This window comes from Thamnophis elegans, chromosome Z (genome assembly GCF_009769535.1).
Source record: "Thamnophis elegans isolate rThaEle1 chromosome Z, rThaEle1.pri, whole genome shotgun sequence".
Taxonomy (NCBI): Eukaryota; Metazoa; Chordata; class Lepidosauria; order Squamata; family Colubridae; genus Thamnophis; species Thamnophis elegans.
Genome location: NC_045558.1, coordinates 80,367,922 through 80,390,944, shown reverse-complemented (window position 1 = coordinate 80,390,944; position 23,023 = coordinate 80,367,922). Strand labels below are relative to the sequence as shown.

General features: G+C 34.1%; 1 protein-coding gene across 1 annotated transcript; it reads left to right on the top strand.

Moving 5' to 3' along the window:
* Positions 1–3,522: 3,522 nt before the first annotated feature.
* Positions 3,523–21,756, top strand: SUN3 (Sad1 and UNC84 domain containing 3). Its single transcript, XM_032235889.1, has 12 exons — positions 3,523–3,629; positions 8,602–8,699; positions 10,549–10,639; positions 12,939–12,994; positions 13,950–14,032; positions 15,666–15,694; positions 16,318–16,489; positions 16,895–16,993; positions 17,939–18,055; positions 18,670–18,837; positions 19,994–20,086; positions 21,607–21,756. Exons 1-12 carry the CDS (start codon positions 3,523–3,525, stop codon positions 21,754–21,756), a joined length of 1,263 nt encoding a protein of 420 aa, XP_032091780.1.
* The last annotated feature ends 1,267 nt before the right edge of the window (positions 21,757–23,023 follow it).

Sequence of the window (23,023 nt, the reverse complement as noted above, 5' to 3'; positions counted from 1 at the left end):
ATCAATAGCAGTGCAATTTTGTAAAATAGTCTTTCACAAAGCTTGCAACTCGTGGTTAATTGCTGAAATAGCTGAAGAAGTAGTATTAATTGTTTTTGCCAAATTGCATGCAACAGCATTAATGTTAAGATGAGTGCAAGCAGCAAGCGCTGGCATACCCATTATAGATATAGCCAATGCTACATATTCCACTTTATTAAGTAAAGTTGTCTCAGAGTCACAAGTGACTCCACGTCGAGGATGGTTTGAGTGAATTTGCTGTTTGGAAAGCAAAATAGGAATCAACTGGCTGAGACAACACTGTGCTTTACTAATATTAGCAGGAATGTAATTAAAAGTTTCTTGACCACATGTAAAAAAAAAACATCCTTACAGGAGGCAAACATGGACAAAATTAAAGGAAGCCTCAAAAGCTGTACAGTTTAAAACAGGTGAACTAATATGAAAACAGTGGGTTTTTTACTTGAAGATGTACAATTAACTATTTTTGTGCATGTTATATTCTCAGGGACTACTACTACCGGGGTGTGCAAAACAATTGCGTCAGGGGGTGGATCATAGGCAATCAACCCCCAACTAGATATAGTCCCATGGTCAAAGTTTTCATTTAATAGAAATCTAGTCAAGACAGTGAAGTTTTGAATTACTGAAGACAGGGTACAAACAACATGTAGAAAGCAAATTTTCCATGTCATACAATTCAGGTAAGCAAAAGACATCATTTTGTGTGATGTTAGCTAGCTGCACTCATATGTTTTGCTTCATTCGCTGCTCAAGCGAGTGTTTGGGTGAGATGACAGCTGCTGTCATAGAGGGCAGAAATTAACAAACATAAACAAATTATGGCTAAGGAATTGGCAGTTAAAACCACAAAATGGCAGTGCATAAGTTCTCGAGGATTTACTCCACTTGTTGCTGCTGCAGCACTGCCTGCACTTTGATTGTCAGGTTTTTCACATCTCCCCATGCCACTGGATGGCTGGGCCGATGAGATCATATTGGCCACTGCGTCGTCTGTAGAGTCACTTTGGCCAATTCTGGAACTGGATTCGGGGACTGGTGCCACAACATCCTTAGCTGGGTGGACGGTAATGTGCTGGAATCCACAAGGGTCCTGTAGGAGCAAACGCAGCAGCATATCCTCGTTCCCAAGTAATCGGAGGGGCTGGCCCTAGCCATGTTTTGTCTGGTAATGACCGATAATATACTGGCGGGGAGGGGAGGCAAGCTTGTTTTCTGTTGAAAGTGTCTGTGATAAATGGTTGAATTTTGAATGGAGACATTCAATTGATTAAAGGTAAATAATACTTTTTTAACCTGTTGTGTTACCCATGACAAATTGAGTACCCGAGAGCCCTCCTTTTTTATTTGTTTGTGAAGACAGTCCTTAAAGGACCAATTAGCACATTCCATGATGGCTTGACCTATGGAATTGTAGGGTAGCCCATGAGTAAGAACAATATTCCAGGTTGTACAAAATTGCAAGAAGGCCAATGAAGAATAGGCCGGGGAGTTATCAGTTTTTAAAGAGGAGGGTTTGCCCAAGGCAGTAATGGTTGAAAAAGATGAGAAATAACATGATTAGCTGTTTCCCCTCATTGAGGTGTGGCCCAAAGTGCTCCTGAATAGGTATCAGTAGATAAATGAATATATTTCTAGGGAGCCCAGAGGACACTTTTTAATCAAAGCCTCTGGCAGCACCTCTCTGCTGGAATAGTAAAGAAGGGCAGTGGGAAAAAGGGACTGGCTTCACCAAACCTCACATGCCCATCCCAGGGGTCAAGTCCTCCATGGCTCATGCTTGCTCCTCAGCTAGCCCAGATTTCCAAAAAATTGCTAAGAAGAAAAAGAAGTAGTAGCAAAGAGCCCCAAGGAGAGCTCGCCAGGGTGGCCAGCTTTCCAAGAGAGAGAAAAGAGATATAGAGACAGAGAGACAGAGAGATATACACACACACACAGAGTGAGATACAGGCATACACACACACACACACATACACATAGACATTATAAATATGTACACACATAGACAGACAAACAGACAGAGAAAGGGGGGGAAGGAAGGAGAGAGAGTGTGAGAGAGAGAGAGAGAGAGACAGGGAGATAGAGTGGGGAGAGAGGGGGAGACAGAGAAAGAGACAGAGAGGGGGGAAGAGAGAGACATAGACACAGAGAGAGCGATGCAGAGAGAGATATATATACAGAGTTGGTGGGAGAGAGAAATACACAAAGTGAAGGAGAGAGATTTCAAAAGTTTTTTGTGGTTCCCGGTGTTTTTGTTCTCTACCCTAATGACCGGCTGGGTAGGCATGGCTAGGGGATCATGTGACTGGGTGAGAGTGAGTGACATCAAATTGGCCACGCCCATCCAGGTTTTATGGCTCCCGGTGTTTTCTATGGTAAATTGGTCCAAATAGCTCTTTGAATGTTTAAGGTTTCAGACCCCTCGGTTAGCCAGTAGAATTAACATGAGAATAAACTCACTGCCGATTAGCACTGGTGAGATTACTCAAACATCTGCAAGAAAAAACCAAGCTCAGAAAGCACCAAGGACTGCACAATTCAACTTTAAGCTACTAATATTGTCTTCTATCGAATATCTATATCTACATGGCCACTAGGAGATGAGAATTAGAATTAGAAATTAAAAAATTAAATTGGGTCAATATTAATTGGAAATTTAAATTTTATAAAGCATTTATTTTAAAAGTGACCCAGCTCCCTTAAATATTGCTAAACATATTCTTGCTTATGTTACATATTATAAATATGTATATTGTGTAAGTGTTTTAATGAAAGTGCTTGTTAAAATTGACATCTAAATGAAATATATTTGTATTTGATAAAAGTATTTCTGTTAAAGAAATTTTGTGACCCCTTCTACATATATAATTGTATGTTTGTCAGTAACCATCAAATTCCCTTAAGCTTACATTATTTTTACTTTGCAAGGAAACAAACTATTTATAACATTGTTCCACAGGATTTCCTGCCACTTGAGAGAAGGAAGCAAGAGAATAAAATTATAACAATCTTTTTAGTGTAGTATTTGTTGATTCAACAATTCATTTACAAGAACTTGTTTAAAAATAATGCAAATTGGATAAAAATATTAGTGTACCATTGTAAAAATTAGAGATGGACTACATAACAGCTAGCCCATTTTTTATATACTTTATGATTCTATTAAATATTTATACATGTTGCATTAACTGAAATCTTAGTACAAGCTCCAGAAAGAATCCTACATTAGAATAAATGAATTTCAAAGCAGGTTAAGTCTTTTTGTATACTACTGTAGAAAACAAAGTATTTCAAAATTTAAATAATAGGCAACTCATGCTTGACATATTTTAATGTAGAACTTTGTTTTAATAATGCACATAATTGACTTTTTTTATCCTAGCTATGGATAAAAACATGCTATGTCTAGTTTATTATGTATTAATGCTGCAATTCATGTTTAATTTTCTTTTAAATCCTAATTTATATTATTTCAGGGTCAAGTATTAATCAAATCAAACTATGGATGGAAACAAAAAAACTTCAACAGATGTTTATTCAATACAAGATTCTAATGAAGCAAGCTGTAGCAATGTCAGCCTAGATACTGACACACAAGTATTAGAGAGGTATGCTTTATTTCCAATTTATTTTAAAACTGATGTGCTATTAAATAGATTCGATGAAATATTCTCTCCTGTCGCAAATATGCTAAATAACTCCATAAAGAGAAAGTTCAGTGAAATTATATTTTCATCACACTTTAGTAAATAATGATTCTGAGAAGACAGAAACATACATCTGAGGAACTGTAACAGAAGAGGGGCTCAATCTATTCTCTAAAACAACTGAGTAAAGGATGGAAATCTATCAAGGAGAAATCCAACCTTGAACTAAGAAGAAATTTCCTGACAGAACAATTAAGCAGCAGAATGGCTTCTCTCCAAAAGTTATGGGATTCCATTACTAGAGTTTTTAAACAAGAAATAGGACAGCCATCTTTCCAGAAGCATATAAGTAGAGGGTTGGGTAGGGGGTTGGACTGGAAGACCTTCAAAGTACCTTCCAACTCCATTATTATGTATTCAATTTTCTAAATCAATTTTGAAATGAATATTTCAGTACCTGCTTTGTTCAATTTGATGAGCTGAAACGAGCTCATTCAAGAATCTACATCAATATAATTCAGTAGGTGTGTATAGATGCTGGTTGTTTTAAACAAATTAAATGGAACATCTTATATAAAGACATTCATGTTAAGAATACTTTTCTATGAAAAATGTGCAAAAGGGATTGGAAGGTCTCTTAAGATTTTGGATGAAACTTGAACCTCTGAAGAGTGATACCAATTAGTACCTTGAGAATATAGTTTTCAATAAGCTAGTGTACAGACTACCTTTGCCTAAAGCTTCATCTCTGACACCCAATAAAAAAAGAATTCAATCCAGAAACACTTCTTAAGAAATAATAAATAGTATGGTTTTGACTTACGTCTTAGTAATATGTGTTAAACCAACCATTTATACGTAACAAATATAAGTTAAAATGGAAAATGATTACATGATTATCTGTTAATTTCTGAGGACTTTAAATCCATACTGTACCTATGAAGTCCTTGCGGATTTTACTCCAGTAGTCGTTGCTGAATATAGGAGGCAGTGCTCATTTCCATTTCAAGGCCATTGAGCCAATGCTGTCCGAAGACATTTACATGGTTATGTGGCCAGCATGATGTTATGGAGCACAGTTGTCTTCCCACTGAACTGAGTCAAGATTTATTTACTCACATTATAGTTGGAGCTGGAACAAGGATGAGAGCTCACCACATCGTGTGGCACTCAGATCTCGAACCTGAGCTGCCACCTTTCCAGCCAATATGCCCAATATCTTAACTGCTGAGCCACCATGCCACCCTATTTATGGCTAGATCACATTTCTAGGATCTTAAGATTTTAATCATGAATATCTCTGTCTTGTTTATATTTAGTGTCAGTGCATTATTCATCATTCAGTGTTATGGTATGTAGATAGCCATTAAGGAAGCATGGCAATTTTATGATGAATGGTACCAGAAATATAGATTTCAATATTGTTAACATATTAATTGAATCCTAATGCAAAGTTTATAGATACACTCCTCCAGCAAATCCATGAAGATCAGACTTCCTTGAAGTGGTCAGTATTAACCTCTAAGATTCGATGCACCTATCTGTTATTATTATTCATTGCACTATTAAAGTCATATTTATTAAACTATTTGCATATAGTGTTTGGGGAAGATGACCAATCTGAAACTTCATGAAGGTTGATGTGACAATGAGTTTGAGGACTCCTGATGTAGATATTTAGGGTTGGAATGTAGTTTGCAGGCAACTCTGTTTGAGAGATTGGCTAAGAATCAGAACTTACTCTACAGTATTTCAGATAATCTAAAATGCACTGTTGCTTATGATACTGAAAGTTACTAAGATATCTAGTGATTCTACATGATATCTAGTTATTGTAGAGAAACATTAGTAATAATATTCTCTAAAATTATTTGTGATGGATTTATAGTTAACCTAGTTAACCTATAGTCTGCAGGCATGGCTATTTGAAAGATTGGCTAAGAATCCAAACCTATTCTACAGTATTTTAGATAATCCAAAAATGTACTGTTGCTTATGGTACTGAAAGTTACTAAGATATCTAATGATTCTACATGATATCTAGTTATTGTAGAGAAACATTAGTAATAAAATCCTCTAAAACAATTTGTAATGGATTTATTTAATCTGTTTTAAATGGAGGAATCTGAATTTCTTAAGTATATTTTGGAAGAGTAATTTCTTTAAATCTTAAATCTTCATTGTATAGGAAAGCCCTAAATTTTTATCAGATATTACAAAAAAGAAAAGAAGTAAATATTTCATTTAAATAATATATTGCTAAGGAGGTAAGAAAATTGTTAGAGAAAAAATTCAATTTGAAGAATAAAATAATTGGGTAATTTAATCATATATATTCTGATTTCACTGTAAAATAGAAGTCAGGCATGTGCAGGAATCAACCTTAAACATCTAACAATATAGACTTTCAACAAGAGGTATCTGTATATATTCATTTAGTGACATGTTATTTGATGTAATACTGGCTTTGTTACAGCTCCCACGTATAAAAGCAGTATTTTTGAGAGATAGAGACTAAAGACAAGCAATAACTGACCATAACACAGGTCTGCAAAAAAAAAAAAAAAATCCGAGAGCTGTTTTGGTTATTTCACGTATTCTTTATGTTTTTTGGTGTGCTGAATCCAAAAATGACCTCCATTTTGTCACACATAAAATTAAAGTTTTATTACAATATTTTCATGAAAATCCTTTTTTGAACTAAAATGAGCTCACCTACACACACTAAACTCTATTCTTCTTCCTTGTGAGGCTCCTCTTGGTGCATTTACACTTGTGAGTAGCATCTGGAATGTCTCTCTGAAGCATCCAACAGTAGTCTGCCATCATTGTAATGCTCCATTTTCCCTGGTATCTCCTTTCCATCTCTTTAATGTCTTGGTGGAATCGGTCACCTTGTTCCTCACTCACAGCTTCCAAATTTTCAGGAAAGCAGTCAAGGTGGGACTGGAAGAAATGCACTTTCAAACTTATCAGGCAACCTAAAGCTTGAAATGCTTTCAGCATTATTCGGATGATCTTTTTGTAGTGAGGATCTTTGTTATTGCCTAAAAATTTCTGTACAACTTCTTTAAATGCAATCCACCCTTTTTTGAGGATCCGTCATAGTATTGACAAACTCTTGATCAACTATAAGCCTTCTAATGTCTGGTCCGACTAACACACCTTCCTTCAATTTTGCCTCCAACAGGCATGGAAACTTGGTGACCAAGTATTTGAAACATTCTCCATCTCTTGGAAGTGATTTTACAAATTGCTTCATCAATCCCAATTTTATGTGGAGAGGTGGTAGAAGAACTTTATGGGAAGGTACCAAAGTTTCTCTGAGGACATTTTTTTCGCCGACTGTTAGCACCCTCGACTGCCAACTCTTCTTGGTCCAGTGATTTTGTCAGTCTCAACTGTCCCATAGACACAGAAAGCAAGGGTATTTGGTATACCCAGCTTGTTGCCCGAGTAGCATGCACAAGACCTTCAAGTCCCCACACACTTGGCAACCATGGTCTTCATATTTAAGTTTACGAAGAACCAATTCCAAGGTCTCGTAGGTTTCCTTCAAGTGTATGGAATGACCTACAGGTATGGAAGGGTAAAAACCATTGTGGAGTAAAACTGCTTTGAGACTTCTTTTTGAAGAATCTATAAAAAGACGCCATTGCTCTGAATCATATTGGATTTTAAATTGACCCATCAGACCTTCGACATTGATGCAATAAACCAACTTGTCTTCCTGGGAGAAGTAAGGAAGGAACTCCTTTTCACGATGTCTGAACCGTGAAGATGACACTCCTGGCAACAATAAATTCCTGCTTTTCAGCCTTGATCCGAGTAACTCAGCGGCATCTTTGGAAAGATTTAAGTCTCTTACCAAATCATTCATCTCCTCCTGAGAAAACAATTTAGGTCTTGTATCATCTTCAAAGTCAGAACTTGATTCGTCATCTGGTTCAGGTATGACTTCACCTTCATCAGAGCTAGGTATCTCTTCCAAGGTAGCAGGGGAGATTTTTTCTTACCATTGAACCAGTTTTGGAGGTCCTCAACACACCATTTGCACACTTTATGAGTCGCCCAAACTTTATCCTGATCTCCAATTTTTAGTCCAAAGTATGCAAAGTATACTTTTTTCATAAAGTCTGTAATGTTCTGCTATTGCTTCAACACTGTATATTCACCACAGATGAAACAGAAACTGTCTGGCAAATTAATACACTTTCGCGGAGCCATAACATAATGGTTGAAGAATGACAAGCTAACATGAATTGCGATGAAAAAGTGTGAACAGCCTAGAACCAAGAACCTGATGATGATTCATGCACAAGTGTGGCATGCAGGAGAGAGCAGTTCTGTTTCTGTACGCAAGACGTCACAGTGCTGGCCACGCCCCCTGCACTGCCCGGAGATGCTGCTATCTGCCCTGTGTCTCCCTCCCACTGGATTCTTCAAGAAAGATTAACCCCTTCTACCATTAGAAGCACAGACTTAAAACTTGCTTAGCTTATGTATATATTGCTGACCATCAGATTTACAGTGCTATATTTTTTTTTACACAACTCGGACAAACCTTTAAGTTTTTTTTGTCCTTTTATATCTTAGATGCACTTATGTGAATTAATTAATAGTAATTTGGACTTTAAATTTTTAAAAATTTGAAGACAATTTTGCATGTTGTGGCAAATCATGACGTATAGTTTTTTCAATATTTTATTTGTTTTCAGCACACCAAAATACTTGGAAATTAGATGAAAATAATCAAACAGCTTTTTAGTCACAGCCCTGTGATAATCTTTATGCAATCTTAAATGCTTCATGAGTTATTGTATGTTGTTAGCCCCCAAGTGCTAAATTAAGTAGATTTTTTTCAATCTGATTAATCTGAAAAAACTTATGCTTTTATATTCTTTTGCAATATAAAATTTTCTTCATTCCATAGTTTACGTCAAGGGCAAAAATTATCTTGCAGCTGTACAGATAGCCACCCTCTCTTCAGTCATAATCGAAAAAATGCACAATTTCCATCCCCAGCCAAAAGTAAGTTCTTATAATTTGGATCCAGCCTTTTTTTAAAATTAAGATTGGATTCACTGAAACTAATGGAACTAATTTTTGGAAATTGATGAATCTACTACATTAGATTTGTGAACCCAAACAAAAGTTGAATTAACTTTGACAAAAATGTTTTACTTATCAATAAAAAAGACACAAAAAATAACAAAATTACTAAGCCAATTTAATTAACATCTGAATTTATGCCACAATTTGAAATATTCTGTAGGAAAGGTCAAGAATTACAGTACTTTTTTGTTTGCCTTCCAAAAAACTGGGCTGAGTTAACATGCTCCAGGTCTCATTCATAAGTAATACCACTTAATAAGAACTAGGAAGTACATTTCTCTGTCACAGCATTGACATGTATTGGGATAATGGGAATGGCAAATCCTTTGATTGTTTTCTGTTAGTTATTTTTCTTCTGGCATTTGAATGATGTTAGTATTGTTGTTATTTTATATGAGTACTATATTGGCCTTTACAGGGCAGAATAAAAACACATGTAATGCTTATGAAAGATACATCTAACTTCTAGAATCAGCAGTGACAGCATGTGGCGTATGATTAATATATAGGCTACGTGACTTTCACAGAGTGTTTTCATATAGCAAGTTCTGTTCAAAAGATTATTGTGTTGAATCACTGGCAGGAAACTGCTTTTGACTGCTTCTAGATTGCCTTATTTTTTTAATTCTGCAAACAATCTAATAAAAAAACACTGCTGAGTTTTAACATATGTTAACTAAGTAGTTTGTTATGCAGTTAAAGCGATGTATGTATGTATGTATGTATGTATGTATGTATGTATGTATGTACATATTTATTTATTAGTATGCCACCAGTCTTGCCCAAAGTGACTCTAGGTGGTTCATAGGCATGGAATCAATGCAGAATTAAAAAAATAAATAAATAAAGGTCTTTAATTGAAAGATTCAATTAAAATAAAACTAAGGATGGAGATAGAGGGAGCAAAGTGTCTCACACCTATTAGGACCCCACGTTCGTTGATATAACTATGTCTTCAAGGCCTTTTGGAAGATCAAAAGGGTAGGATTGGATCTGATCTCGAGGCAAGATGTTCCAAAGAGTGGGAGCCATGGCAGTTAAGGCTCTTCTTCAGCTGAAATTTCTTGGCTCACAAGATCTTTAGCAAGCCCCTTCTGCTGAGAGATGTGGGATGGTAATCCAATCAGTTTGAGCCAATTTCTCAAATATGCTGGACCTATGCATGAAGGTTTTAAATATGATAATCAATATGTTGAATTATACCTGGAAACAAATGGCAGCCAGTTCAGCTGGGTTCTGCACCAAATAAACCTCTGGATTCTTTTCAAGGATGGCTCAATGTAAAATGAATTGCAGTAGTCCACGCGTAAGATGACAGGGACTTGAGTGATTGAGTGCAGATTGCACACCAGATCTCTCTGGGGTAGCACAATTTCATCCAGAACTAAAGAACTTAGACAAGCTGAATATGTGTTCTAATGTCCTGAGCTAGTTATATGGTGCCTTAATTATTGTATTACAATTATTTTTAATTATATTTATTTGGTTTATAGGAATTTTATCATAATGCTTTTCCATTGTGTATTGCTTGTAAGATGTCCAGAGCTTTAAGCTGGGCATCCAAAATTTATTCCAAACAAAAAAATTAAATTATTTTTCCTTCAAAACTTGCCAGTTATTGTGATCTAGCAAAGAAGCTTCATATACTAAAAATATCTGACTAAATTCAAGAAAAAAAATAACCACGTGGAACTTTCATGGATTTTGAGGGTGTTGTGATCATATATTGTATTATTTGATTGTATCCTTCTATATATTTTTCCAGGAAGTATGTTCAGACTCATCTATAATTTGATAGTTCTAAGCCTAATAACTCCATTCTGCTTAGTGAAAAAACTCTTCTGCTTTATATCAAGGTAAACTGGATCAAGAATCTTTTTGAAGAATAAATTATGACTATCCAGTAGTTCTAATTTTTTAATTTGCATTTATTAGCAATCTTATGCTATTTTTCAAGTCATGTTTTCATCTCTACTATTGGAAATCTCCAAATCATATCAGGAGTAATTTCAGAACTAATTTGCATTTTTCTTTTAATATTAATAAAAACTATCTAGAATAAATGTGAATATAATTTAAGGATATTGATTTGTATTCCATGCTATTTGATTCTTGGAAGGAAATAGTTTCTTAAAATGTCGGAAACATATAGTATCATTTTCTAAGCAAATAAGACTAAACAGTTAACATTATCACTATAGGTGACTAGTCACCATTTTTTTCTCACTTAAGATGAATGGATGAGAATCACCTGTTAGTAAAGAAAGGTCTTTTCTTTGAATAGGAATTGTGATTTGCTTTTTTATATTAGAGGAAAGTTTCCATTAATGCTCACCATTATCCTTGTTCTTTCAAGCATGCCAAATCTCATGCTGGAATGCTACCCTAGTACATAGGTGCCATTTCTAACCCAGCTGACCCACTGAACAATTTGTGAATCATGGATATTCAAAGAAAATGATTGCTGAGGCAGGAGGTTATTGTTATTGTTGATGTTATTGTTGTCATCGTCATCATCATTATCATTATTATGTCCTGCACTAAGCACATTGGGGCTACAAGTGTATGTCACAGTTTTCAGTCCGCAGCTACAGTTTCCGCATTCTTCCATTTAAGGTTGATGTTCTTCAGATCTTCCTGAAATACATATGTACAAGAAAGTAAGGAAGTACATATATATAAAGAAAGCATTGGGCCACTGCCGCTCACTTAAAAAAAATAGCTGTAAACATCTGTGTGGAATCCAAGGGAAAGGGATGATGGAGAGTCAGCTTTGCTTTTAGCACACCAATTTACTTTTTATGCTGCTTTAAATTATACTTTTGAATGTAAAAAATGAAGTAGGAAGATGATAGTTACAACCAAAAAGATACCATATTAGACACCCTAGTGTTAGTAATATTTTTATAGTCAATTGGATCATTTAAAATACCAGTATAGTTACATAGTTGCCCACTACAAAGAAAAGGCAGTAAGCCTGATTACTCAGTATTTCTTACTTTGTACAAGAACTTTGCTCTTGAACAGACCTTTGGGAGTTGAAATTCAGTTGCTACAATTGGGAAATAGTCCTGTAAAGAATTCAGGATTCCTTTTTTTAAATTAGCAAATAGCGCGAAGATCTTGTATTAGTGGCATACATCTTCATGAATACACAGAGCCAGATTTTCAAAATAAAGCTATCAGGTGCAGGTCAGAAAAAATCTAGGTAACTACTTGAAAACAGCAAATATATTTTTATACCCAGATATAGTAATCCTTATTATAAAAGTATTAAGTTTATTTCTGATTGAAACATTCAGCTAAAGTAAATTTTAATTTTGGAACAAAAACTAGAACTTGTTGGCATTGGGCAACTGCAAGTTAGCAGAGATTATTTCCAAATGTACTATGAGTCCCTTTACCAAGATTTATTCAGAGGATGGAGATGAGTTATAAAATTTCAGTAAATTTAAAATTTCTCATTTAAAATGAATACAAGACCACATACAATAGAATGGGAACTTTTGATTTTCTTTCTAATAGTTTTTCTGTGATGCAGAAAGGCAGAGAACAGATCTTTTCACAGATATCAGTTATCATTGCAGTCACCTGTTTATGTACAGGTAGTCCCTGACTTAAAACAATTTGTTTAGTGACCATTCAAAGTTACAATGACACTGAAAAAAATGACTTATGATCAAATTTCATACAACTATTGCAGCATCTCCCTGGTCATGTGATCAAAATCTGGATGCTTGAAAACTGGCTCAGGTTTATATTGGTTGCAGTGTCCTGTGGTCCTGTGATCACCTTTTGTGAGCTTCTGACAAACAAAGTCAATAGATAAACAAGATTCACTGAACCACTGTGTTACTACTAACTTAAAACTGCAGTGATTCATTAACAACTATGGCAAAAACAATTGTAAAATGGGGCAAAATTTACTTAACAAATGTCTCATTTAGCAATGGAAATTTTGGGGTCAGTTTTGGTTGTAAGCTGAGGACCACCTGTAATAGTCTCCTGAATCTTTTTATTCTGGAAAGTCTATCCTACAAAACCAATTAAGTAAACAGAAGATTAAGATAGAATATCACAATGGGATTTTAAGGACATGGAACCAAATAATTGTGAGATTAATTCTTGATTTTTCTTGTTTTCTGTTGCTTTTAGCGGGAGCCATATTCAGAAAATTGTTGTTTGGGTGATCCTATTCCACTTGCTTTTTGGTAAGCTTATAATTATGTTATTTTGTATTTAGATTTATACTGTACTATATATATATTATATCATATTATGTTATAACATTATTCTAACATCATATTATCACAATATAAAACACAAATAACAACAAGAAAATAGGGAAATAGGTGAAGCTAGGCAAAATCACATCAGATAACTGTACAATTAGCACAGGAGCCCCTCTGTGTGCTCTCTCCACTTCTCTATATATACCAACGACTGCATCTCAAAAAATCCCTCTGTTAAAAGGATCTTTAATTTATATCTGAAGTTTACAGATGATACAACAGTGATTGGTCTCATTCGAGACAACAATGAATCTGCATACAGATGGGAGGTTGAACAACTAGTCTCATGGTGCAACTAGAACAATCTTGAACTAAATACACTCTTAACTATCTACATTGTTCAGGGTAGTAGGATAAAAATAATGAAATATAGATTCAACTTTATATTTTTACATAATTAATATACACTATTCATTTCTACAATAACAAATTTATCCGATTAGTAAATCCCAAAATCAGATATATATTTTTTGCTTCAAGCAAAAAGTCTAGACGCAGTTTCCAAATAGAAACAAAACTGGACATATTTTTTCTTTAATTAAAGCTAACTCCATCAGTTTTTGTATCCATTCTTCCATTGTTGGGATTGTTGTTTCTTTTCATTGTTTCTGTATAAAGAATTCTCCTGCAGTCAGCATATAACAAAGTTTCACATTTGTTTGCAAATTCTTTGTATAATAGACAATCAATCATGCTAAAGAGCTGGAAGTTAAACAAGGTTAAAAATATTGATCAAACAATATGAAGAATTAGATACTTTACCCATTTTAGATTTCTGCTGAAATAGGTATATGTGATATAAAAGTTAATTTGCTGCAGAGGAAAGGTGAAATCAACTTTTTTAAATAGAAAGTTTAAAAAACATTTTTAACAGGTGCTACTTACCTGGGACTGCTTGATGGAAACTGGCTGTCTGGAGATGAGTGGAAAGACTGCTCTATTTGTGATTTCATCCAGGTGATTTCCTATCATTGATTTAATTATTCAGCAATCTCTGTTACCAGCAGATCCAAAATGTGTACAGTATTGTATGCATTATAGTTATCTATAACAGGAATTAATTGTAATTCTTACAGTGTATTTTTCTTATGCGTAAGATTGACTCCTAGCAGCTACCTGAAGATTTTGCAGATTCTTAGACAGTAATTCCTAAAAGTGGTTTGATATTCCTGTGTTCCTGGAGATGAGAGAGGGTGACTGATCCAGAGTCACCTTATTGGCTTTCATACCTAAGGCAGGACTAGAACTCAGATTTTCTTGCTTCTATCCAGTACCTTCACTATCAGATTGGATCACATGTGGTGGGCTTCAGCAGCTGATTTTTTTTCAGCCCTCAGCGACCTACCAATCATGTTGTAACTCTGCGTACTAGAAATGCTAAAAATCACTATCGTTTCCCATTATTTTTCAGAAGGCAAACATAACAACTATTAAGATAGCCTTGATGAAAATAAACCAGGGAGACCCTACCCACATCCTAGTAAGAAAGGAGAAAATTGCTTGTATCATATGTGCCTGCACATTGTGTCATTGCTCAAACAACAAAGCCACCATTCCAAAATTGGCCATTCCTGACTTAGAGGCATTAGGCTGCATTACTTAATATTATGGTATTCAAACTTACTACTGCTACTTTTCTGATTCTGTATCTATTTAAAGGCTAGGACGTTAATGCCAGGAAAATTTTTATCAGACTTTTTTTTTAACTAGATGAGTATTAATGGGAACAAGTAGTCATATCAACCCTATTTAAAAGATGATTTTTTCCCCTAGATCAATTAACATTTGGGAATTTCTTTACAGCAACTTTGAAAACATTCAGTGTGCTGGGAGAATGTTATATGTGGTCTACATTGGCATGAACCATAATTTTGGGTTGTAAAAATGTCCGAACACTTGATTAAAATTTTGAGTATCAGAAAAAAAATTCTTAGCTGATCCTGAACATCTATAAAGATTCTCAATCATCCAGGTCATGGTTGTCCCAAATGTGCTTTTTCAAGAGACAACTGGACTTTCTGGTTTTTCTTTGAAGATGTTTCATTTCTCATTCAAGCTGAAGAAGTTTCTTGGATGAGAAGTGAAACATCTTCAAAGAAAAACCAGAAAGTCCAATTGCCTCTTGAAAAAGCACCTTTGAGATTAGCTGATCCTGGTTATTAGGAAGATCAACTCCCAAGTACTTGAAAGGATTGCTTCTAGGTCTATATGCGGAACTTGAAACCCATAAAGTGTCCCCCAAAAAGGCAATAGTGAAGCAGTTTTATGCTGTGGCCAACGTTTGATAAGGAGCTGAACTCAGCATGAAAACTTCATCTCTTGGTAAAGGACTGAATGTATTTATTTTCACCAATTAGCACTTATGCTCTCCCACATAATTAAAATGTTAATATTATATTCAAGTTGGTCCACCTTTGTCCATAATAAACTTAAACAATTATGTAGCGATAGTTGTTCCCAATTCTATTTAAATAGGATTTTGATGTAACAAGGAGTATAAGAAGCTCATCTCAATTACACTTCCTACCTGCAGTTTAAAATAAACAATATGCATATTTTAATTTGGACTTATTTTTTCCTTGATATATAGGGTGGAACCAAAGATCTGAGATCCTTAAAGTAAGAAAACATCAAAATTATTTTATGCTGATAGTTTGCAAGTATCTTTACTTCTGCTTATGGAAGAAAAAACACTTTTACACACAAACCAAGAATGACAGTTGGTTATATTAGCCCCCTACCAATGCAGTGATTCTTAGAAAATAATTGTAACAATGGTTAAGTCATTGCTCTGGTTAAATAATTCCCCCTCCCTTTCTGCCTTATTCTTCATAACAATGCCATTGTGGTACTGCTTAATGGATTGCTTCAGTGTATCATTGGCTTGTTTCCACTGGCTGAAGTTACCTGCTCTAACCTGCCTGTTTAACTATATAACAGCTGGGTGTTTCTGGGGCTACAGTTGGATTAAAAAACAGCATTAAAAACTTGTTTGTTCCTCTGTAAATGGATTCCAAGTTATTCAATGAATAGTGTTAAATTAATATTATGTTAAGGCAAGGACAAAGATTAGTCATTCCTCATAATACAATCATATCATGCAATATACATGAAATATGTTTTCTAAATTTTCAGAATTGTTATTATTATATTTCATAGTTTCTAAAATGAAATGATTATAGACATAGTAAAGAATATGAAGAATGGTACTATGTATAATTTCCCTTTATTTTTTTTCCTAGGAAAGCTAATTACATTTTACAATCAAAGGCACTTCAAATCCAATTTCTGAAGGAGCAGAAGCAAAACCTGCAAATACAACTTCAAGATCTAAAATTGACTATGAACAATATTGCTTATAACACAGTTGGTCAAATACTAGAAGGATATGCAAGCAAAGGCATTACAAGATGGGTAAGAGATCTCATAAGATTTTATTGATAGAAATAATATTTGTGCCAAACCAATATAACCAAATTCATCATATCCTGGCACGCTAGTAAACTTTTTTCATGTCCTTTTACTTAGTCTTTGAGTTTGAGCCTACTTAACTGGCAACAGCACAATGAAGTCAGGTAGACTGAAGGCATGATGCATGGACTTTCCTATTCTTATTTGTGTGTAAATTTTTATTACCTGTGCCACTTGTGGAGTAGCAATCCATGTCATAAGTGATGTATGTGATGCAACATTTGTGGAAAGTTGCAATTAATGTTTGGGTTTATTTTTTTTAATCATTTCTGGTACCTTTTCTAAATTTTCCCAAAGTTATAGATGTAGTAATGGATGAATTTTAATTTTATCTTTTATCCATTACAGAATATTGAAAAGATTCTTAAAAAATTAGAACAAAAGTTGGATGAAGATATTGTTCAGATGCCAGATTATGCACTCCAATCTACAGGTATTTGCAACAGCTATTCTCTAAACTACATATCTAGAATTTGGAAATCTCTATTATTCATATATAATACAGCTTTATTTAGTATAAACTATAATATGTATTTCAGTTATTAAATTAAAAGAAATGTTCAAGTATTTCATGTAATCATTGTACTACTTCTTTTAATAATGCAGTTTGTTAGAATGAATATCAACTACAATATCTGAAAAGTTTTCAAAGGCATTTTTGCACATATTTTAATATGCAAGTTCTAAGATGTTTACTATGAAATTGTATAAGTTGCAAATTGGTAGCAAGATTTCCAGCTTTCTTACTAAATGCTTATTAGAAAATATTTACATCCAGCTATTGTCTTTTTAGACTTACTCCTAAAAGAATGAGCTCTAGGAGTATCCTGGAGCTTCAGACATGATAGACAAAAAGGAATTGTAGCCCATTAAATATTTGTTTTTTCTATTTTAGACAGCCATAGCATTTCACTCAGAATAAATTCAAAAGGTAGATGTATTTTAGATGCAGCTAATAATCTTATGTCATCTTGTTGCACTTAAAATGTTTGGTGGCTAGTTGCATATATTTATCTCTACAATGATAAATTAAGCAACAATAATATCAAAATCACCCTAATATGGCTTTTAATGATCTGGATAAATATAAATATGCATTGCAAATGGTTTATTCCCCAGGGTACATTTTCTGTTATTCTTCATTGATGATAGCAGATGCAGTTCAACTATAGACATACTGTAAAGAAAAAAAGGGAGAATCTCCCATCCCCAATATTATGTATTGAAGGAGTTTGCTAATTGTTTGTTGTACATAAACTGTAACAGAATTTATATTTTCTGGAGTCTCTTTGCTGTCAAATGGCATTAGTCTTGTATGCCTGAATTTTTTTCATATAATATTCTTTAAAATAGATAAATGATGAGATATTAAATTGTAGTGTAATGTTTCTAGGTGCCAGTATTGTTCAGGCCAGAACCACTAGAAGCTACCACTATCCTGATGGAAACTATTCCTGGATGTCATTCATTATATTCCCTTTTGTGAAATCACCAGATGTAATTCTTCAGGTATAAATAACCATAAAGTAATGGAAGGCAGTGTTAGGCTTCAGGCTTCAGTGACTGTTAGATGGAGAATAGATTCTTTGAGATTTTACTGGCAACTATGGCTAGAATCTTCAGAGGCAAAGTGATACACTATGCAAACCAAAGGCAACTGCTTGGGCTTCAGTCTTTATAGCCACATGTCTTGAATTCAGATTGGCTTTTAGTCAAGCTGCTTTCTGATTGGTTCTTTGTGCCACATTCTGCCTGCCAACTTTGGGATTCAAATTCTTGATTCTTGGTTTATGCTTGGTTCTAGTTTATTTATTTAGCATATGACATGGATTCTAGTTGATTACAGTAGTTTGAACAGCTGAGTCTTGATGATATTCTTAGAAGTTTCTGATTTGCCTGAACATTTATTAAAACTTTCTTTCTTCAGTAGAAGTATTTCAAAGTGTTCCAAGTGACATTCAAAAAATATATAACACCTCATGTAATAAATGTCATTTATTAAACAGAATCTCAAACTATAGAAATGAAAATGAATAATTAAATCTTTTGTAATTGACTGAGTTACAACATGTAAACAGTAGAAAGCTTAAATTATTCAGAATTTTCTCTGTGTTCTCTTTAAGCCCAATTACCACCTTGGAAACTGCTGGTCTTTTCCTGGAAGTCAAGGTGAAACTGTTATCAGATTAGCTAAGGAAATTATTCCAAAAGCTGTTACAATACAACATATATCTAAGAAAATCTCCCCCACAGATGAGATCTCTAGTGCTCCCAAAGATTTTGCTATTTATGTAAGCATCATGTTCTAATTTATCTACTAAATTTAAGTAAAAATTAACTTGCATTCTTATTTACACATATTTTTTACACTTTATTATGTTATTAAACTAATGAACAAACCAACAAACACTAAGTCTTATATTCCGAGACCTTGACAAGCATAGACACAATAATAGAATCATAGAGCTGGGAAATTCCAGGTTCGATCTCCCTCTAATGAGTTTCCACCATTGCTTTTCATCCTGCCCTAAGGTACTATGGAATATCAATTGATCCCCTCTTGCTGAAGTATAATTCTTTGAAAGCTTGTGTTCCTTCATCCTGTTTAACATTATATGAAATCACTCAGGAAATAATTTATAACGTTGGCATGTAGTGCACGTAGCATATTAATAACTTGGTTCGACTGCTTCCTGCCACCTAATTTTAATAAAGAAAGAGATTTCCTAAGCATCACACAAAGTTAATTATGGACTAGATGAAGGAAAACAAATTAAAATCAAATTTAATTCTATGGATTTAACTATCCACTCTAAACTGCTTTAATTCATTAATTAGAATGAATCTTATAGTGCTTTCTGACATAAAATTGACAAAACAAACTGTAGGAGCTATCACTTTATATTGTTTGATTACAGTCAAATATCAAGCTATCTATTCTAAGAAAGCTAATATGTAAATGGCACAAAATACAATGAAAAAGTCCAATGGTCACTGAAGAGATACTTTGTATGTGTGCACATGTCTTTGCATGGATAGAAACGTAAATGCATATACTGTACTCCAGTGCATTTTGCAAATTGGTCTTTCAAAGGCACTGTATAATTGCTCAGCCTATATTGACATTTTTCGGGATAAAAGAACTATGTATGTTGCTGAAATATGTGAACCAATAATTATATTTTTGCTTCATATTTCTGAGTAGTGTTGATGATAACTGTACAGTTAAATAATTGATTCTTTAATTAGGATATCACTGGGTCATTAATAAATAGCTAGTAAACCATGAACTGTCTCATATTAGTGCCTTAAAAATTCTTGTCCACAATTTAACTACTTACTTATGTAAGATTTGATTCCAAAACAGATAAAATCTTTGTCTTTCTTCTATTATGGAATGCTCTATGATGTCATGATTGTTGGTAATAAATCCTTTCTTTCCAAAAGGGGCTAAAAGCAGAAGAAGAGGAACAAGGAACTTTCCTGGGTCAGTTTACATATGCCATGGATGGATTCTTAATTCAAACATTCCAGTTGAAAGTATGTAGAAGTTGTTGGGAAATTTCCACACAATTTTAATAAACATTGCTGTTGACCAGGGGAACAGTTATAGTAATCCATACAGTTAGCATAACTATATATCATCATGATTTTCCATAAGATAAAAAAGAAAAAGGCTAGGATCTCTGGATAGGTTAATTTCTTTTTACATTAAATCCCAATCTAATGGTAAATGAATGAACAGTAAGATGCCTATGTGAAATGCCAGGTTTTTGCATTTCCCTCTCTTTTGCCTGGGCAGAATAAGGGATTATTAGAATTTTACTTTGGCAGATTCTTATTTATTGGCAGATGAGAACCACCATTGCCACATAGCATCTGTTATGGACCCACATTGTTTATCCATTGGCTTCTGAGTTTAAAATGCTGGTTTTTACTCATAAACGCCTTTATAACTTGGTTTTTAGCTTCAGGATCATCCTTCTCATGGAATCAACTCATTTAGTACATGCCTTCATTAGTACCCCCATAGTTTTAAAAAAAACCTGCATTTGGAGTGATTGGGGGCAATGATTTGCAGACACATTATTTTGTTGCAGTCCCTGGATTACAGAACAGTTGTATCCTAAAGTCAGAACAGTAGCCACACTCACGGTCTTTTGGAAATCAATCTAAACAAAGATTTTCTAGAGAAAATTCAAGAGACGAGTGCACATTCTCTACATTTATTATTATTGTTTTGGTTCTAATGTCTTATTTTACTAATCATAAAAAAGGTAATCGCACATGATTGACTCAATCTTTACAACCTTTTTTGCAGCAGTCGTTAAGCAAACATGGTTATTAAGCACCGTGGTTAGGTCAACCCATTGTTTGCTACAGGTGTTTTTTTGTCAGAAACTAGATGTAAACGGCAGTTTTATGTAAAAATGTAAATTGATGTCAGGAACCTGAAACAGCTATAAATGCAGAGCAGTTTCTCAGTTCCCAAAATGCTGCCATGTGACTATGGGGTGTCAGCTTCAGAACTCCAGGACTGCGCCATAAGTACCTTTTGGGGGTCCATTTTAATTTTGAATGATTGCAAAGTGACCAGTTTTAAGTTGAGGGCTACATACATAGGAGTGTATATAGATTACAAAGATATAGAAATAATTCTAATAAATACATACTGTTTTAATTCAGACCATGAACTCTTAATGTAAAATTAGAATCTGTAAAATAAATAACTTAAGAAAAATCTTGGCTTTTATGTGCTGTGTGCATTTTGCTTATTCTAGTGATTTTTTAAATAGTTTATTAAATCAGCTGCATTAAACCAATATTTTAAAATAAAGTCATGATTGATATTCCTTCCAATTATACGGAAGAAGAATGAGAAGGAGAGTGCTTGAGGGAAGTTGTGAATATAGAACTATCCCTATTGTATAAACGTGCTATTTTTATGTTAGTGTTCTGTGCACACTAGACATATTGCAAGAAAAATATATTACCTGTAATTACCTTTAATCACAATAATTAAGCAATGGCAGAATTAAAAAAATCTCTCTCTTTTTCAGAATGAATCTTTTGAATTGATGAGATATATAAAGCTGAAAGTAATAAACAACTGGGGCCATCCTAAGTATACTTGCATATATCGGCTTAGAGTGCATGGAAATCCAAGTGCATCTAAGAATTCTGTAGATGATCATGCTAATAAAGGATGAAGTGATAGCAGCCCAATGATTATTGTAATTTTGCCAAGCTTCTCATTCTAAACTAAAATGAAGAAATGCATTCTAGGAAGCTGATCTATTCTTTTTAGTACATTATAGTATAGTATACACTGCATAGCATATTATGTATAGTATTTTGTAATAGTATTTCTGTTTCTATTTCTATTATGAAATATAGGTAGTCCTCAACTTACAACCACAATTGAGCCTAAATTTTCCATTGCTAAGCAAGATATTTGTTAAATGAATTTTGCCTCATTTTACAACCTTTCTTGCTACAGCTGTTAAGTAAGCTACTGCAGCCATCATAAATATGAGCTGTTGCAAAGTGCCCAAATTTTGATCATGTGACCATAGGGATGCTGCAATGATCGTGTGAAAAATTGTCATGTCATTTTTTTCAGTGCCGTTATAAGTTCAAATAGTCACTACATGAATAGTTGTAAATCTAGAACTATTTGTAGCATAGATTAATAAACAGAATTTTAAATTATTTGTGACTATTGATTGCTTCAGGGAGAAAAATACATGAAAAATTACCACATAGGAAGACAATAAATTATATTTCTCTGTGGCCACAGACGTTTATTTTATTTTTGAGAAAAGCAACATAGCTAAAGTTGGCAGTGATCTCTATGGCTGCCCATGTAATTATATACAGTCACAGCTCACACACATGTATTGAACAAAGGTTTTGTAATGAGGAAAGAATGTACTCTTGCTGCATGCCAGCTTCCTCATAAAAATCATGATATCCTGGCCTATCAGAGATTTGGGATTGAATAGGAGGTTTGTGAAGCACAGCTGCAGATGAAGATATGATTTTTAAAATCTGGCAAATAAACCCTCTTCTTTCTTGCAATTTGGTTATCAGAAGACTGAAAGCACTTAAGTTTTATGACCATCAGGAAACATGAGTAGCAGCCCAATGCTAAAAAGTCATAATACAATCTTCTGCCAGTTACTATTAAAAGGAAGAATATTAAAAGGCATTTCAGAAAGACCTGCATTAAAAAAGTGGAACAAAGTTCTATGATTTAATTATATCTCATATTAAAATAGCTCAGATAGAATGTTTGATTATTATGAAGTGATCTGATCTGAAAACACCCAGGTTTTTTTTCCTTAGCGATCATTGTTCAATGATCAAATTTACAAGGGTGTTGAACAAAAAGACTTATAACCGGCATCCATACTTAGGACTATTGCAGCACCCATGCAGTCATGTGATTGCGATTAGTTCCTTGGTAACCCATTT

Coding starts and splice junctions, on each gene's coding strand:
- SUN3 (XM_032235889.1), top strand. CDS start 3,523: ATGGATGGAAACAAAAAAACTTCAACAGATGTTTATTCAATACAAGAT. Junction 10,640..12,938: donor CTCTTCTGCTTTATATCAAG/GTAAACTGGATC, acceptor TGTTGCTTTTAG/CGGGAGCCATATTCAGAAAA. Junction 18,838..19,993: donor CCAAAGATTTTGCTATTTAT/GTAAGCATCATG, acceptor TCTTTCCAAAAG/GGGCTAAAAGCAGAAGAAGA.